The sequence below is a fragment of the Argiope bruennichi genome, chromosome 9 (assembly GCF_947563725.1).
Source record: "Argiope bruennichi chromosome 9, qqArgBrue1.1, whole genome shotgun sequence".
NCBI lineage: Eukaryota > Metazoa > Arthropoda > Arachnida > Araneae > Araneidae > Argiope > Argiope bruennichi.
In genome coordinates, this window is record NC_079159.1 from 99,078,237 (window position 1) to 99,097,571 (window position 19,335).

General features: G+C 25.9%; 1 protein-coding gene across 2 annotated transcripts; it reads right to left on the minus strand.

Annotated features, from left to right (window-relative positions):
• Positions 1–2,968: 2,968 nt before the first annotated feature.
• LOC129983850 (putative ankyrin repeat protein RF_0381) lies at positions 2,969–18,665 on the minus strand. Of its 2 annotated transcripts, none has more exons than XM_056093516.1 (5): positions 18,533–18,665; positions 16,738–16,924; positions 14,741–14,932; positions 9,171–9,415; positions 2,969–4,073 (listed from the first exon to the last, which is right to left on the minus strand). In XM_056093516.1, exons 2-5 carry the CDS (start codon positions 16,904–16,906, stop codon positions 3,474–3,476), a joined length of 1,206 nt encoding a protein of 401 aa, XP_055949491.1. In that variant the 5' UTR covers positions 16,907–16,924; positions 18,533–18,665; the 3' UTR covers positions 2,969–3,473. The 2 variants fall into 2 exon arrangements, with proteins under 2 accessions (XP_055949491.1, XP_055949490.1); XM_056093515.1 differs by having other exon boundaries at positions 16,738–16,921; positions 18,533–18,659.
• Between the last annotated feature and the right edge of the window lie 670 nt (positions 18,666–19,335).

Below are 19,335 nucleotides of genomic sequence, written 5' to 3' on the forward strand. Positions count from 1 at the left end.
TAATATGCCAAACTGATTTGTCATTACTACATAAAAAATAATTTTTGGAATGCTGTTTCTTTATTAATTCATTTTTTTAAAAAAATAATAAATTGACAGAAAGAAATAAGCAAGCAAAGATTAAAGCCAGACAATTTTTAAAAGGTTAAAATGCAAAAATAAAAAATGTAACCCAAGTTAATTTTACTTATGAAGTTATCCAAACATTTTTCGATGCACATTCACTTTTATAACACATTTAATCTTTACCTTTTGGCATTTTGATCATAAAATAAAGTGAAATTGTTTCTTTTTTTCCAGAATCACAAGAAGACGATTTGAAAAAATGCTGGATTTCAAATTCATTTGCAGATTATAGCAAATATTCCTTACATTTGAAAAGTATGTGAACACTTTTAGGAACCACTATATATAACTTGCTAAGGAGCTTCCAAACCTGGAGATCTGAGAAATGTTACAAGACTGAAAGATTGCTAAAAACTATTCCTGTCTGTCAACAAAATGCTCTCAATTTTGGTTAGCGTTGCTGTATACATTATGTTTTATTTATTATAAATGTATAGTCTATTGTTTGAAAAAATATTCCATAATCTTTGCAAACAAAGCAAATGCATTTATACATTCAGTTTGGGAATTAATAAAGCAAGGAGGTTGAACCCATGTATGTGACTTCTACTTCCATGGGCTATTCCTCACCCAAAGATAATTTACAAGAATTTGTAATGCTACCAAAAATTTTATCCATCTCAATAGATAGTCCATTACTACATTACAAGTTTATTAATTGGAAATATAGGCAAATAGTACTCAAAAATTCATCTACACATAGCAAAAGAGTATTCACAAAGGATATTGGCCACTTTTTATCTACTATGCATAATTTATTCAAAGAACAAAATACCTAGAATTTTCTAAAACGCTTTGTTGAAAGAATGCAACTATAACTCAAAGTGCAACTGAAAGATGATCTTGGTATGTCCTCATAGTCATAGGGCAAGTTTCCTGTGTTCCATGTTTCCTCACAATGTGCAGCAAAGGTCCTACCTTCTGTCAAACTGAGGTTTCTTTCTTGTTAATTGTTTATCTATTGCCTTGCTTGTTCTTTAAAATTATCCAATCATTTTAATATTCTACTTCAGAGACTGTCCACTTTGATAATAGGACATATGAAAAACGGTCACTGAATGTTTTGGAAGCTTGTAATATCATGAAAAACCATGTTCTTGCAGGTTTAATGCTTATAAACAGCATTTTCAAGTTAGATTTTTCAAACAAGCATTTGTAAATAGATATTAAAAATTCAGTGAAGGCAGAACAATAAAAAGATTAAATAAGTTTCCTACTGAATAACAACTCAAATATTTGAAGCATGGAAAGATTTTGGATATACCTTCAATCATAGAGTTTGGGATAAGACCTCCTCATCATTATTATGTATTTGGCAAGAATATAAGTTGTCTAGATTTGAGGAGAATGTTATAGCATGAATAGGCTGTCTGGCCAAAGTGAAAGCCATTCTTTTTTATGCTGTGAATCGCAAACAGTTATAAGGAAATGATCATATATGAATCTACTTTAATAAAATGTTAACAATTTTTTTAAATGATCCGCCTTTCAATCCAGAAGGATCCAATCGAAATAAGTTTTTATATAAACATTTAGAAGTGCAAAAGATTAGAAATTAAGGAGGATAATTAAGATTCTTATGATATCTTAGGCCAAGTTCAAGGGAGATTATTTTTAGATAAAAATATTGATATTGAAAACTTTAATGAAGAAATAAGAGTTGTAAAACATTTGATTTTGACTAACTGAAAAAATACAATGGAGTAGAGAATTTTCAAATCACTAAGGAATTTAGATTAAATACAAATGGCCAGCTAAATCTGCTGAAATGCAAATATGAATAAGCAAAGATTATTATTATAAAATGATGAAAAGGAAATTAACATGTGGATTAAATTATTTAAAATCCAAAATGGTGAGAATCAAGGACAGATTTTTAAAATGTAGAAGTTCGCAAACAAATTAATTGAAAAAGCAGAGTAGAATATAGATTTTCAATGCATTAGAATCAAATAGCTCTTGGAAATGAGACTGTAATAGAATAACTAAAAATAATAATATTTTCATGGGACATTGTTAACATTTCTTTTGTTTGAAAGTAAATGTTTGTTTATTTGTATCTATCTAGTAATTCACCCTTCATTCTATCTAAATTCTTAAGAAATATAACATTTCTTTAATAAATTTTGTTTCAGTTAAAATGTAAATGTGTTGCAGAATGAATAATTTGTGTGAAATTAGCATCCAATAGTAGCCATGTGATGGGTACAATAAAAGCACTTAATTGTGATGTAAAAACATATTGTGAATTATAAGTTTATGTAATTGTAAGACATGTAAAACAAATGTTCTTAGTACTCTTCATTAACTATCTAGAAGAAGCAAAGTAACAGTGCATTTGAATGTAAATAACAAAAGTACTTGATTTAAATTTATCTTTTGCATTTTTATGTTTAAAATATTAAACTTAATGTTCTCTGGAAATCCTACTTACCCCATCCGTTTTACATGAGTGAAAACCATAACTCATGTAGAAAGAGAAATAATAATAATAAAAAAAAAAAAGGTATGTAGTTGTTCAATTCCCAATAAAATGCAAAATTTGCATTATTTCCCTAAATTTAGATCTAATACATTTTTTTTCATTTCAAATTTTTGATATTTTTATAGAGATCACATTATTTTCTTTTGTAGCCAGCAATTGTCTAAGACTAAAAATCATTCGATCACACACATGCTGTGACTGAATAAAGTAAAACAATCTGCCAAGTGATTTAAAAGAGCAAGAAAATTTACTTTTATTTGAAATCCTAATCACTTACTGGTACAGCAATTGAAACAACCTGTAAACAAAAGAAAAATATATACTGGTAAGAATCTGTATCATCCATACGTAAAAGGATAAATATTAAAAAACCATCACTTTGATGATTTTTTTTATTATTTTTTTTGTAGAATTGTACAAATTTGCATTACAAGTCAAACTAAAGATAAAATATTTAAGCACATTAGTAACATGCATAGTTTATTGCAAAAGCTCTTGTCGCAAAAACTTGCAGGCAGCAAAATAATTACTTTGATTTTTCCACCCAAATCACAATGATTACAAATAACATAAGTCAACAACAAAAAAGAAAAAAAAATTAATTAGATTAAAATATGAGGTATCATAATTTGTAAAATATAAAGAGTACACAAAGTAAGTGGGGAAACCATGATGACTGGCATAAATATATGAATAACATAATGCACTTATTAAACATCCATAAAAATATATGCATTCACTCGGAAAATATATCCACTTTGTATATATATCACTGGGCACTAACAAAACAATTTTTTTTTTTAAGATGAGTGAGACACAATGAGTAAGTAAAACAAAACAATATTTCCATTGAATATGTACATTATTCAAGGAATAATAAAAATTTCTTCAGAGATGGTGGCAATGGCAAAGAAGGAACACTATTTAGAATATGTTTTGAGAGATTCTTGCGAATAGAAATTCTGCACAAATTTTTCAACGTAGGTGGACGTGAACTTAGTTTGTCTAGCAAATTTAAAATTAAGGATATAAATTTTCCACAAGGATTGTTGCATTCATCTTGAGGTAGAGGCCAAGTCCTGCCAACATATCTAGCATAATAGCCAAAATTAAATCTTGCTCCAGCATTTATAAGTAAAGAAATAACTTGGTGGGGTCCTTTTTTACAAGCATAAACTAAGGGAACAATACCCATGCAAGTAGTAGCATTTACATCAGCACCTTTATTGAGCAGTGTACGAATAAGAAATTCGTCTTGGAAAATAACACTTAAATGAAGAACTGATTCACAAAGTCGGTTTCTGGCATTTACATCGGAGCCCCGTTCTATTAAAAGTAGAAGAATTTCTCTGTACTTTGGATTATCTCTATATTTTGACCCAGAGTTGTATGAGGAACACTTAGAAAAAACTTGGCATGCTTTCAGAAGAGCTGTTTCATTTGCATCATTGCAGTGATTAATCTATAAAAAGAAGGAAAAAATTACTACAAAGTAATTTAATTCAATATGCATAGATCAGAAGCCTTTAAGCAGTTTCAAATCTATCCTTAATATCAAATAATTTATTTAAAAACTATTTTTTTCTTCTATTCTAAATTTAAAATAAAAATACAAAACTCGTATTTTAAGTTCCAAAATTTAGAAGATAGGAACAAAATTAAATAAAAGGAATTAAAATTATGTAGTAATAATAATACTGTATAAAAATGTTTTAAAATGCTTTCTCTGAAATTTCAAACAAGTCAATAGAAAATGAATGATGCAATCTTTTACTTTTGATCAGAGATTATTAACAGTGTAATTTAAAACAAAATCTAAAATTCAAAAATTGGAATATAAATTTTTTATTATAAGCTAGCAAGCAAATAAATATTTAAATATTAAAAATTATTTAAGTCATTCAAAGAAAATATTTATCTATGTATTTTATCAACATACAAATATACTTTTCTGAAATGCAAGGATTATCTATAATACTTCATTATTATCTAGTAATTTAGAAAAAAGGTATTTTTTTTAATGTTCCATAGCTATATAATAAGATAATTTTGATATTTTAAAATTATTATTGACACCTCTTAGAAGAACATTACATTGATTTATCTAGGTAAATATTCCTTGTTTATAAAGAACACAATATTATTATTAAACAAATTACTAATGATGATTTTAAATCACACTGGAATCATAAAAGGCACACACACAAAAATTCTGTATACACAGGTAATCCCAAATAATATAATTCGAGAAATTAGGAAAATGCTACACAGTTCCAAATATGGGAGAAATTACTAATATACGGATTGATGACTAAAAAAAATTCTACAAAACACCAATGTTTTCAAATATAATACTCCAAAATGTGCAAATATTTCAATTAAAACAGAGAATTTCAAGTGGTTTAACACCATGACTGTAAGAAAATTAATGGTAAAAAGAAGAAATTCATTTAACGAATTTCGTGAAATATGATAATGTAATTCAGAGAATAATAGCAGAATTTAAAATCAAAGGAACAAGTATATATATATATATAAAATGTTCAGGGAAGTCATAAAAAACACCCCCGATATATGAATTCATAGTAGCTTAGTCTCTCAACCAATTGAAAAAAATTTAAAATATTGTTACTTGGTGGTATGTGCTCAAGACAGTTATTTTAAAACATTAGAGTTCTCATGGTTACAGTTATAGTGAAAACATTTAGTAATCACTGAAAGGCAAGCACATTTTTTTAAAAAACATAGCATTGGAATAATATATATATATATATATATATATAAGATGAAAATTAGCAATGTAAAATAGTTAAAAAGTAGAATATTTTAAAGGAAGAATGATAATACAAAAGAGAAGAGTTGAAAACTTTTATTATAATAACAAATTTTCAATGTGTACACTCGCAGACAATATAGCATTACATATGGGAGATTATTGAAAACAATGAGGAACATAACACAGGAGGAATCCATACAACTTTAAATGTGATAAATCTGGTGGGTTTGATATGCAAAACTTAGATTTAGGATAACCCTTGAATCAGAGTGCGGTTAGGAGACCATAGTTGCCAGGAAGCTATAAAGTTGCGGGAAATGAGTCTTATTATCAAAGTGCTCTAGTAAAATTTGCTGAACACATGATAAAGTGTAGAGGAGCATCATTTTGCATCCACACAATGTCATTAACATTTCAGGAATTACATACTTCTGCAACATTATCCTATAACAAGCACTTATGACAGAGCATGTTTTAATACCTTAGGAAGTTACCTCTTCATAAAAGTACCGAGAACAAATGGCGATTACAATGCCACATCAAGCAGTCATTTTGGATTCAATTAAAAGCACAACTGCTGCATCGTAAGGAATTTCATCAACCCAATGAATGCAATTCTTAAAGTCTACGTTCTCAGTTAAGAAAGGCTCTTCATCCATCTATAATATCCACAGTGGCTATCTGCTATCTTCATCATATCAAATGAGTAATAATAAAGTTGACATGTATTTGCTTGCCTCCAGCTTGCAACAACTGAACACGCTGGAATCGATAAGGAAACATCTGCAGAATAAAGCATAGAAGCCTGAGGACTATAGTTTTGATAAAACCAAATTGGGGGCAACACTTCTTGCAGTATGTAATTGACTTGCTGTAATCGTATTATGCATAACTGTAATCGCTTTAATTGGAACAGATAATCATCCGGTTCAGGGTCTACAACGTGTATCCAGTTTCTCCAAATTTTTTTTATCAAATAATGCTTAATTTTTACAGATCATGAACTTAGCTTTTGATTTCACTGGTAAATTTAGACAGCATTTTTCTTGATCAGATGAAAAAGCTTTATTTCACTTCATTGTTTCCTTGTAAATGCCATCTAGTTGGAACATTTGAACACATGATTAAAGAAAAATCTAACCATACTGCTTATTAAAGGTTTCCCATACACTATGCTTTTCAAATAGTGTTTTATAATTGGTGCTTCAACTCTCTATACCTATGAAATATGTAAAGTCTGTCAATGTCCTCCTCTCTGTATTGTCATTGTTCAATTAAAATGATATCCTCTGCAAATGTTTTACATTTACAATTTTCATCACACATTCCAATGCCATTTATGGTTTTTCAATATGTCAATCTACTAGTGCAGAAAAAAAAATGGGTGTTGCCATTTAATCATTAATTATTTTAAATCATCTCGAACACATATCTTCAAAAAACAATATCTGAAATTTCTTTTCAATTGACTGAGCTGATAAACAGCTAACATCTCCTATAACAATTTTTTTAATTACCACATTGTGGATATATATATAAGTTTAAACTTAAAATAATAGTTAAGACTATATTCCCAGTATATAAACTGCGCTTTTGAAGCTCCAATAAAAATAATCTATTATAAATAAATCTAAAGTAAAAGATTTTTAAAAGGTACTGTTAAAATTTACAAGGTGGAATTTTTAGAAGCTAAATTCATAAATTAAATCTTGTTAATCTTTGTTTAGTATTCTTGAATGTTTTAGTTATAAGTAAAAAATATAGTAATTTGAAAAAAATATACAAAGCTGGAGCATTTTTCAAACTTATAAGACACGAATAACTTTGGACAGGAATGTTTTATTCAATTTATTTATGTCTGCTCACTGATGCAAAAGATAAAGACAGAGTTCTAGACTTAATGACAGTCAAGAAGAACAGTATAATTTTTTTGCAGTTGCCGAACACAAAAGAAGGGCATAGCAAATACCAACTATGGTTTGCCATAGCAAAGCAGTTTCTTAATATTGTTATTAATTCTGCAAATTTGCTCCTTGGTAAGTTTTTTTCTGTCAAATATGGCAAATTGGCATCCTAACATTTCCATTTTGTTCTTTTCCTTTTTAACAAACTGAGTCTACTGAGAGCATATAAAAATCTGACTGAAATTGCTGATAGAAGAGTTGCTGTTGTGCTTTCACTGAATAATGTTAGCATATGATCATCACTATTTCTGATTGCAAAGTAATTGCTGAGAATTAAGTCGAAGAGCAGAAAAGTATCTTGAATTTACTGCATGCTCTGCGAGTGAAATAAGGCATTGCTATTGCAGTCTTTTGAAGATTATATTGTTTCTGTTTGATTAATAGTAAATATTTGTAAATAAGTATGGTAAATAAAATTCTGTATATGCATCTTAATTGAAGACCATTCAATAAATAAATCTGTCCAAAATGTAACAATATCAATACACAGCCATACATTAAAAGACACTAAAAATGAATACATATAAACTTACAGCCTACACAACAAATACAGATATACACCTTAGTACAACAAAAATTTCTAATATGCATGGAGTGTTTAAGCTAATAAATACCCTTAAGGAAATAATAATGTGAAATTGCTCCTCAAGTCTTTAAGGTCAAAAAACAATTTTTCATTTTTTTATATAATTAAAAGAATGAACATTATTAAGAAAACAAAATACCTGGAAGATATAATTTCAAAGGAAATATAAAAATTTGTTTTTGCTGAAGAAAATATTTAAAGAAAAACATGGATGTTACTATATTATATATATATATATATATATATATATATATATATATATATATATATATATTTGCATATATATATATGCAAAAATATATAATGATAAATTTATGACACTAATAACAAACTTATTAAACTCATCTTTTAAATCTTCCTTTAAATTAATAAATTTTTAGCTCAACAATATTTATGCAATAGAGGAAAAGAATCATAAAACTCAAAATTATTTGAATTCAAAATCCAAATGTCAAATTTTTCTAAAAAGGTTTTTGCAGTCAAATTGGACATATTGTAACCATTAACAATGTAAGTTAACAGGATAGGCAAAGTTATGTACTATAATGTTATGCATAGTTAAATAATCCTGAATCAACATAAGTTAACAGGATAGGCAAAGTTACGTACTATAATGTTATGCATAGTTAAATAATCCTGAATCAACATAAGTTAACAGGATAGGCAAAGTTATGTACTATAATGTTATGCATAGTTAAATAATCCTGAATCAACATTTTTCATACTTAAATGTAACTGTGACATTAGAAAAAAAATTAGTTTTTAATACCAGTAATTGATATTTGAAAATTAATGTATGCATTTGTGCAAATTATTTTCCTTTTTTATATGCAGTCCATGAGCAATGCTATAATTTATGCACTGGTTATGAAATAAAATACTGACTTAATATCCTTTGGCATGTGAAACCATTCTTTTAAGCTGAAGCCAATTTAATGGTTCACACATTATTTATTTTCACTTAATTAGAAATAATAAATATGCTTGTAAATACTTTTAGTTTTTTAGGGGGGGGGGAGGATCTTACTATCTAGCAAATTATACTAATTTTCTATCATATTTCTCATAAGATAAAATTTTGTATTTATTTCACAGAATTGTTTTAAAAGTTCTAGTACATTGAGAAATACATTAAATCATTTAATCATCATGTAACCACTAATAATTTTCTATGAAATATCAGTCTGAATTGCTACTGACTATAAGAATCTGGAATATAAATAAATTACTTACATCAGCTCCTGCATCAAGCAATAAATTGATCATTTCAGTTGAGCACTTTTGATTTTCTATAGCATATATAAGAGGACTGTTTCCTCTCGAATCTGTAATATTTATCTCTGCACCTTGAGTTAGAAGACAGCCTATCAAGTCAGTGCAACCATAATGACAAGCATACAATAAGGGAGTCTTACTGGAATTATCTTTCATATTGATTATTGTAGGGCTTGAATATTTTGCCACTAAAGTAGCTACTTCTGCAAACACAATAAAGATTAAACTGTTAGTAATAAATAGCATTTTCACACAATTGCTTTTAAAATAAAATGAAAGAAAACCAAAATTAAAACCAGCTATATCAATAATCTGGATTATTACTATGAATAAATAATAATTAAAATTAACATCATCAAATAATCAAATTTAAACATCTATTTACAGATTTATTATAACCAAAATTAAGCTATCCAAACTTTAAAAATTGTAAAAAAAAAAAAAAAAAAAAAAGTTTTATTTTTAATATATAAAAGAATTACTATGAAAATTCTTTCACTTAGACTTCACTAAATAAATTTTAAAATTCTAAAACCAAGTTTTGTAGTTCATTTAAAGGAATTCACTGGCTTCATTTGATAAATATGTATATAGTTAATGTTGCCTCACATTAAAAGTGTAATAAAATATGAAAGGTCAATAAAATATGCAATATAGCAAAAAATGCTAAATCTTGAGTGCATGCTATGAGAAAAATTGATTTTATGCATTCTGTGCAATTCAAAATACACACCATATGAAGCATACTTGTAAAATAAAAAGCTTGTTTCAAACAGTAAATTATATTTTAATCACAGAAATAATGTAATGTACTTTACTACAGTATTGACATTTTCTTTATTTAAAAGCTTCAATATACAAGATCAATGAATTTATTTAAAATTATAGAACAAAATACTGAATAATATATTTATTTACTAATTTAATGGAGTAAAGCTAATAATTCACTAATAATTAATAATTATTGACTGATTGTTTAATTATTAAAAACAATTTTTCAAAAATGCTAAATAATCTTAATAAGAGGTGGTTCTACCCATATATATTTAAATTTCCAATTGTTTCCTTTTATATTAACAATTTTTAAAATGCAGCAAATATTGTTTGGCAAACTTATTTATAAACTCTTTAGCAAAACAATATAAGATAGTTTCTATTAAATATATCGATTAAAAATTATTGATAAAAATAAATATCTTTTTAACCAGGTCAATCTGATTTCATAAAAATCCATAAAGTTAGAATTTGTCATGTTTCCAATAGTTACTGAAATTTTTTTTTATCTTGACTTTTGAAATATGCAGTGTGCAGCCATACTCAAATGAATAAATATTCTTATAATCAGAAATAAGAAAAAGAATAATATAGTTCAGTTAACTGACTCATTTAAAGCATGCTTTAAAATTATTCTTAACTGTATTTTTACATACAATTGAAGTGATTAAACTATGGTCAGTCACCAACATTTGAAATCTTAACATGATTTTTATTTAAACATTTCTTAGTGCTAAATTTGAAGGTTTATGATCATATTACATAGTAGAGATTTCCTCAAAATCAAAGCAAGAAATTATAGCCTATTAAGATAAGCACCATTTTTAAAAAAAATTTCTATATAATATTTCAGAATATCAGCTAAAGCTTTTGAAGAGCAGGTAAAGTTCATTTGGTTAAAGATATAAAGATATGTGATAAACTTTATAACTAACCATTCTGACTCCAATCTAGTGATAGTATATTTGGAATATATATATAATTTTTATTGCACATTTATTTACTAAAGTTGTCTTCCACATTAAAAAAATATATTCTCTCTAAAACAATGGTAGTATATTTGGAAAAATATTTAATGAATTGAAATACAGGCTAATCTACAAAAATAAAATAAAAGAACACTTTCATTCTATTTCCACAAATTAATTTATCACTGATTCTCACGCGATTGCTTAATCTGATAAACTGGTATCAAATTAGAGAAAAAGTAACAGTCCTTTAAAAAAATGTTTTCATAAGGAACCTTTTTTAAAAAAGGTTCGGAACTTTTTATTTGTTCAACTTAAAAATATTTTAAGAAAATCTAAAGCATTAAAAATTTAACCGATTTTATTTCAAACACTTCCTACATTGTTTAAATATGTAATATCTTTCTAATCCTGATAGCTCAAAAATCAAACTATCAAAATACATATAAAAACCCTGCTACGGAAGTAAATAATAATTAGATTTCTTATAAAGCTCTTAGGATTAAATTATTGCAAGTTAATATTAGTAAGCAATACTTATCGAAAGCATACAAATATTGACAGTTTTAAGCTTTCCTTTAAAACTATTTCTGTCTAATTAATAATACTAGAATGGCAAACATTCATTTTAAATCGGCTTATTTTTCCATTTTGAAGCTCCCCCAAGGTGAGGTGGATAGAGACCAGTGTCCAAATTAGGATCTTCTTAAAACTTCTATACCAGACCAATGGGAAGAAACTAAATCTTGACAGATTTACTTTACATAAGTTTCAAGGACAAATGTTTGATAGAACAGAATTCAAGTCTGCAATTTTTAAATGTCATCAAGCTACTGAGGACTAAAACTGAGAAATTAATTAAAAATGCCAAGTACCAAATCTTAAACAAATCAGCTAAATCTTTTCAAATGTTTTTCTAATAAAAAGTTTCATGAGCTTTTAAAAGTACAACACATATTTTAAAATACTCATATTGAAAATTATGTTCTAGAAATCTAAACTAACATAAAATATAATATCTCCTCAACTTATGAATGATCTTAGTTCCAATAAGTAGATCATAAAACAATCTGTGCATGAGCCAAATTTATATTACATACTATTTTCATTCAAATGTTTAGAATTTTTTTACATTTATTCAACACAAAAATTCAGTCATTGAATGTGTAATCATTGCACCTAAAATAAAAATAATATACATATTCTATTATTTGTACTGCAAACATAATTACAATAAAAATTTGTTTTATCTTAAATTTACTTTTTATGACTATATATCTCAATAATCATAAATCTATGAGAAAAAAAACTTAAGTAAAATAAATAGCAAATATATTACAGAGTGCGTAGTGAGAAGCTGCTGCAAAAATTAAGTACTTTTAAGCCCTTTTTCAGCACCCCAGCCAAAATAATTAAGCACCTTTGTACATGTACGCATATGTAAGCCTGTGTATCGTCTAAGCCTAGGTTATTCTGTTTTATAATAGTGCATAGTTTTTTCGAAAAAATTTTTTAAATGTTTATTTTTTGAATTTTAATATTTATTTCTGTATTTACAGAATATTTGTGCAAAATTTTCTATTGTAAAATAAATTATGTCTTTTTGGTTTTGACAAAAACAAAAATATTGGGATTCAATTAATAAATAACATGACATCTTTTTTTTTTTTTTTTTTTTTTGCATTTTGGAGCATTAAAAACAAAAATAAAATAATGAATAGATTGCTTATTTTTTAGTCCAGGAACTGCAACACATACTGAGAAATTATGATATGAAATTTGAAAAAAAATTATATATTAGATTTTAATTTCAAGGCTTTTAATAAGAAAATTCTATTAAAGATTAACTTTTCAAAAGCAGGCTTAGAAACAAAATACGAATGGTTATATAACTTGTTCAAACATTAAAAATATTAAACTTAAAAAAAAAAATCATAATTTCGAAAAAAAAAATTTGAAAAATTTTCAAATGATGGGGACATTTAAAAAGTACATTGTATAAAAAATCCTGATCATTGAAAACTTACAACTTCAAGCTAAGATTTCATCATACTAGATTTTATGCAATTGATTAGCATAATTATATAAAGCAATTAATTACAATCCTTTGTAGTACAGTAAAATCCCTCTAATAAGTCGGTCAAGAATGATGATGGAAATGTAATATATTAAAAAGGTTTAACAGCAAGTATTTTTGCAGCAGTTTCTACAACGTTCAAATATGTCTTTGAAGCACCATATCCATTCTTCTTATTCTTTTCCATTGATTGGCCCTATATTTATATTCTTCTTTAACAACACATAAAAGGTTAAAGATACACTCATCAGATATAACAAATAAATTCTTGAACATCTCAAACATTAAAAATTTCTTTAGTATTAGAGGAATTTCTTTTTAAAAAAAATTTCGAATGGGTCTAGTGCCTCAAAAGGTGTGGCACAGTATGTTTTTCGTACCATTTCTTCTAAATAACTATTCCAGTATTTCAATAAAGGGCAATGCACATTGTTGAAAAGGTAGCAGGTAAAAACACTCACTGAGCATTAAATTTAAGCACTTTTCTTGATGCTACGCACCCTGTATTATATAACAGTATTTAATACTATACATAATAACTATCTTAAAATTAAAAATAAATATTTTAAAAAAACACAATTCAGAAGCAATTTTTATAAAAAAAAAAAAAAAAAAAAAAAAAATAGAGCATAAAAACACTACAACAAATAACAGCATTAAAATAATTTTTAAACTATTATAATTTTCAACCATTTTAACATAAAATACAAAGTGACTTAAGTAGAAAATATAATTGACATGTTTATAACCACATAAACAAAAAAAATGTATAATGAATGATTCCTTAAAAAAACTCTGCCTTCAAAATAAATAGAAACAAGTAAACATTACATTTTAAAACAGTGTTTGCCCTCAGTTAATGTTGTTTCTAGAGCATCTTAAATACAGCACATCAAGAAGTGTTGATTTCTACATATAATGACAAATAGAATAACAGTTAGAATTAAAAGAAATCTTTAAGCATTAGTTATTTTAATATAAATGTACAAAAATTCTCAAAATAATTGTTGCCTCAAATTTAAATGAAAACAGACAATACCAATAAATCTATTTTTCAGATTTAATTTTAATACAATGAAAATCAAAATCAACAAAATATCAATTTCTGTAGCATCTGATATATGTACATCAAATGCAAAATTGTGGGGAAAGCAATGAAAATTAGATCAGAGTATCAGTTATGCAAATTCATATATACAGAATATTATTCTATTATTAATCAAGTACAATAAAACAACAACACAATAACAAGTACAATAAAAACAAAACAAATATATTTAGTTAAATTTATATTTGAAAAATAACTTTTGATAAGTTAAAAGTTATTAATTTTGGTGTAGTATTTTTTTCTTCCCAGACATGTTCTTTGTTAACATACATTAAAATGCAGTATGAAACTTTAAGAATTTAAATATATTTTGGGATAATACTGATGTAACACTAAAAACATATTTCACAGTGCTTATCAACTCAAAAACTAAATATTAAAAATCATTTCATTTTCAAATAATGAAAAAGGTACTAAATCTACTGTCTAAAAATATTTCCTTGCCAAAATTCAAATTCCATTCATTATTATGATAATCTTAAAAAAGAAAATGAAAATTTTGGCAAAGATTATGCATGCTTTATATTAAATTTTTGTATTTTCATCTAAAAACAGAACATAAATAGATTAAAATCTTTCAAATAGTAAATAACTTTATTACTGAAGCAACCCATCTCGCAAGCACAGTGGAGAACTGTTCTCTTCATGTGATCCACACTTGTCACATCAGCTCTGTTTTCCAATAACAGTTTTACAAGATCATAATCTGATCTCAGTACTGCCAAATGTAATGGAGTTTCACCTTTGTTATTTTTCAAACTCAGACTGCAGCCTCTTGTCATTAAGAGATGAGCTGTAATATTAGTAATAATTTAAAAAAAATTCAAACAAGAAAACAAAAAGAGAATTCATATAAAGCAGATGGCCTCTTTAAGCAAATAGAAAAATAACATTTTGCAATTAATATCATATTATCTAAATTACTGAGGTTACATTAAATTTTTTTTTGTTTTATTTATTTGAAAAGTACCCTATGCTTTAAATAAGGATTCATTAATACAAAAGCTAAACTGAACACAATCTGATTAATACATAAATTTCAAATAAATTGAATTCTGTAAAAAATTTTTCCTTTGAGTGGCTATTCATACAACAGAAATTCAGCTATCCAGCATTCCTTTTAAACAATGTTAATTTCTGAATGATAAAAAATCATAAATGAAAAAGTGTCTTCAGAAATTTTATTTTAGTTAAGTGAATTTTACCTTTGCCACTTATAAAGCAATGCCAAAATGTACAGGTTAAGAATCTGAATATTGCTGCTGATTGGATTACAGCAGTAATGCAGATTAGAGTTAATCTTTTGTTCAAGAATAAATAAATAATGATGAAATAATGAGAAATGTTATCAAGTGCAAATTTTTTGTCTAAGCATATTTTTTAAAAATCCAAGTAGTAAACAAAAACAGAAATGAGCTTAAATAATCTAATAAGGTCAATAATATTAATTTGATTTTTCGAATGCACTGATTGATAATAAACTAATGAATTTATTGAATATCAAAAAGAAACATCAAGCATACATACGATAGTTTTCATAAAATGATGCAATATAAAAATTAAATAGCATCGATTGGCAATTTACCAGCATCCCTTTTTAAATCTTAATTGTTTTGCATTTATAATTTTTTTAAATACATTTAACTCTCTTTAAGAAATTAAGAAGGCCTACTGGATTATTTGTTGGTTATACATCTTCTCTTTTTTATCTTGAAATTCATTCTATGGTGAAAAAATAGTGCTCAAAATAAAACATTTTACATATATAAAAAGCTCCTTCTCTTTCATACTTTATTATCAGGAATCAGTATTCCTCAATTATTTTGAACAAGCAAAACTTCACTGAATATCTTACCCACTGATCAAAGCACAGGCAATTTTCTTAATGACGAATTTCGGAAATAAAGTGGAATAATGACATCATATACCTTGGTAATGATTAGAGTTCCACTACCAGAAAAGTACAATGGAACCTTGCTTAATGAGCATAATTCATTCCCGAATCTTACTTGTAACATGATACATTTGTTAAGCAAACAATATTTTTTCATAGGAATCCATGTAAGATAGGACAATGCATTTGATTCTGTACTAAGTATTAATATAAATTTATAATAATGTATTCAAAATAAAATTGCTTATTATAAAATCTATAAAATTTTATAAATCTTATTATAAAATCTAGATAATAGATCATTATCCTAATCTATTTTAAATCAATCGTTTAGACTTAAGGGTAATTATGTACAAAACGCATACCATTTGTGAACTTTAAACTTAACTGATGTAATCAGTGAACTTTAGTCTCAAACTCATAGCATTGATAAACAAAGTTCAATGTTAGCTATGTTTAAGATGCCATCTTTGGCAATTAATCAATAGTTACAATAAATAATGCATTTCTATAGGTAAACTGATGGTAAATAGTTAATACAAAAGAGCTTTTTTATATTATCATCTACATTAAAATAAATAAGAGAGCATATGATAATAAAATAGATATCAATTATGATAATAATGTAGTTTACAGTTAGAGTGTTAAAATACTCACTTGTAAAATTAGTTTTAATCCATTTAGAAATATTTTTGTCAGCTTACCCATTTCATACCATCCATTTGAAGCACAAATACTGATTGCAGTTCTTTGCACTTTTAAATCTGTGTCAATGTCAAAACCAGTATCCAAAATTCTATTGACCCTGTTGCAATTATTTTCTTCAATAGCTTTCAAAAATTCAGTGCAAATAATCCAATGCTTCTTCTCCATATTTTTTTTCTGGAACTTCTAAGCAAATTTTAAAATTTATGTATATATAAGTAAATTAAATGGATATAAATCAATATTAATAAACAAGATATCTTTTTATTATTGGTATCTTCAGATATTTCATTTAACTAAACTGAAATTAAGTTTAATTATTTTTAGATGGTAGATAAATAATTATTTTTCTGAGATGGCAAAAAAAAAAAAAAAAAAAGATTAGAAACCATAAATAAAAAAAAAAGATAGAAATACTGTACATATTAAAATAAAAATATTTATTAAATTTTTTAAATAAAATTAACGATATTAAAACAGCAGAATATTCACTGTTCCTTATAGTGTAAAACATATGCTGTACCAGTATACACAGTTAATCATTTTGGAATATAAATATTTTCAAACTCAAACTGACTTATGTAAAATAGATTAATAATTACGACACAGCATTACACATAAAATGATTTTTCAAACATAAATTCTAATATGAATTTATGCCAAATCAAGATTATAAAAGATGTGATATGCTAAGCCAATAATCGTCCAGAGATGAAAAAATATTTTATTCCATTCAATTTTATCTTCAAAGAAAAAAAAGAAAATCTTTTACCCATCAGAAAAAAGAAATTAATTAACTCAAAAATTTAATGAAAAAAAAAGTATTTTAATAGTTTTCATATTAAATTTAAATTGTATAAAATATAAAAAAATGTAATGTAAAAAAATATTTTTATAACTTCCAATAGCTTAGTAATTGTAATTAGGTACTCAAAACAAATTCAATAAAAATGGCAATTATTTATACAATTTGATGATATATTGATTACCCCCCCCCCCCAGTGGTTTACACAAATGACACTGTAGACATATATGCATAAAAAATAAAACATTTTATACCTTTTAAACAGCAAATACCTTTTAAATACTAGGATAATATGTAAACTTAGAGAAAAAAAATGCCAAAAAATATCGTTTTTTTTTTTTTTTTTTTTTTTTTGAAAATTTAATACATAACTTTAGATTTTAAAATTTATCTTAACACATGACTGAGTTTCAGTAAAATGCTATCATATATATAAGAATAAGGGTTGGGTTTTCTAATATTAGACTAAACAAAACCAAAAATATGTACATGAATTAGATTATTAGTCTTTTAGTTTCAGCTTCATATACTTTAGAATTTAACATAAAATCATTAATATTTTACTAATAATTAATGCAGCTTTTACATGTTAAATAATCAATTTATATCAATATTTTTAAAAGAAATATATTCAGAAAAAAATGTTTAAAGTGAATGATTAATGCATTACCATGTTTATTCCGTATCATAATCTTATTACAAATTCAATTTTTCAAAACTGTTTTTTTCTTCTTTTATATTTTCGCATTTGTAAGGCATTATTTTATTTTTAATTATTAGTAATTAATACTCATAATTAATTATGGTTTTGACATAATTTTACGAATTACCCCCAACAAATTGCTCTAAAAGGCAGAATTTATAATAAGTGACAAAAAGTGGAGATTAAATGGATGGATAAAAAACTGTTATGAAAGTCAGTTTAAAGAGAACAAATTATCCACTAAACAATACTTAAAAGCTGATTTATCAAAACGCCTAATCAATACCTGTAAATTAACGGCTAATGAAACACAGACGTAAAATAACAACAAAAATCCTCCGTTACTGCAATATAAACAACCTCAAATTCTCCTCTGTTGCACAGGAATAATAAATGCACGGCGCGCGGTTCTGTCAGCTTCTGCGCATTACTAATATCAACAATAATTTCTTCACTTCAATGTTATTATATTATTCAAATAAATCATAATTACTGAAAAAGGTGTGGTGAAAAAGCAAAGTTTCCATTACACTTACATTTCATGGTTCAAATGCAGATATTCATCGTACATATTTTATTATATCCATTTCCAATAATGTTCAAGATGTATTTAATAAGATGCGAAATTTTTTATTTACATGAAACCGAAACTGGCATCACTGCACTTCGGTGTCGTGAGCAGCAGCAGAAACAAATTTATAAACAGAAACAAATAACTTAACTCAATATTCTTGATGGTATAAAAAAAAGCAAGCAATAATTCAAGCAAGCAACTTTGTTGTAATTATTATTCCAAATATTTATACCTCTTTAATTGTTTTTTATTTTTGATATTCCTCTGTCTTCAAATTAAAATATATAGAGCAAGCTTCGCGCTTATTAAAACAATTTTACTTTAATTCTTAAATGAGTGTGTGGTGGTAACAGCATTGACAAATCTAAATATTTCTAGTTAGAGTGAATTTGTAAAAAAAAAAATCCAAGCGTAATTATATCATTTACAATTTATTGCTACAAAAATTATGCTTTATAGATGTCTTTCACAAGTATAAGATCTTGCTCGATTTTGCAATAGATGTTATCAGTCAG

Bases quoted from the DNA above. Each gene is read 5' to 3' on its own strand.
- LOC129983850 (XM_056093516.1), bottom strand. From the start codon at position 16,906: ATGGAGAAGAAGCATTGGATTATTTGCACTGAATTTTTGAAAGCTATT. The intron at 14,933-16,737 runs GTAAGCTGACAA...CTAATATTACAG, and splicing joins AAATGGATGGTATGAAATGG to CTCATCTCTTAATGACAAGA. The intron at 9,416-14,740 runs GTAATAAAGTTA...TTGTGTTTGCAG, and splicing joins TTGCGAGATGGGTTGCTTCA to AAGTAGCTACTTTAGTGGCA.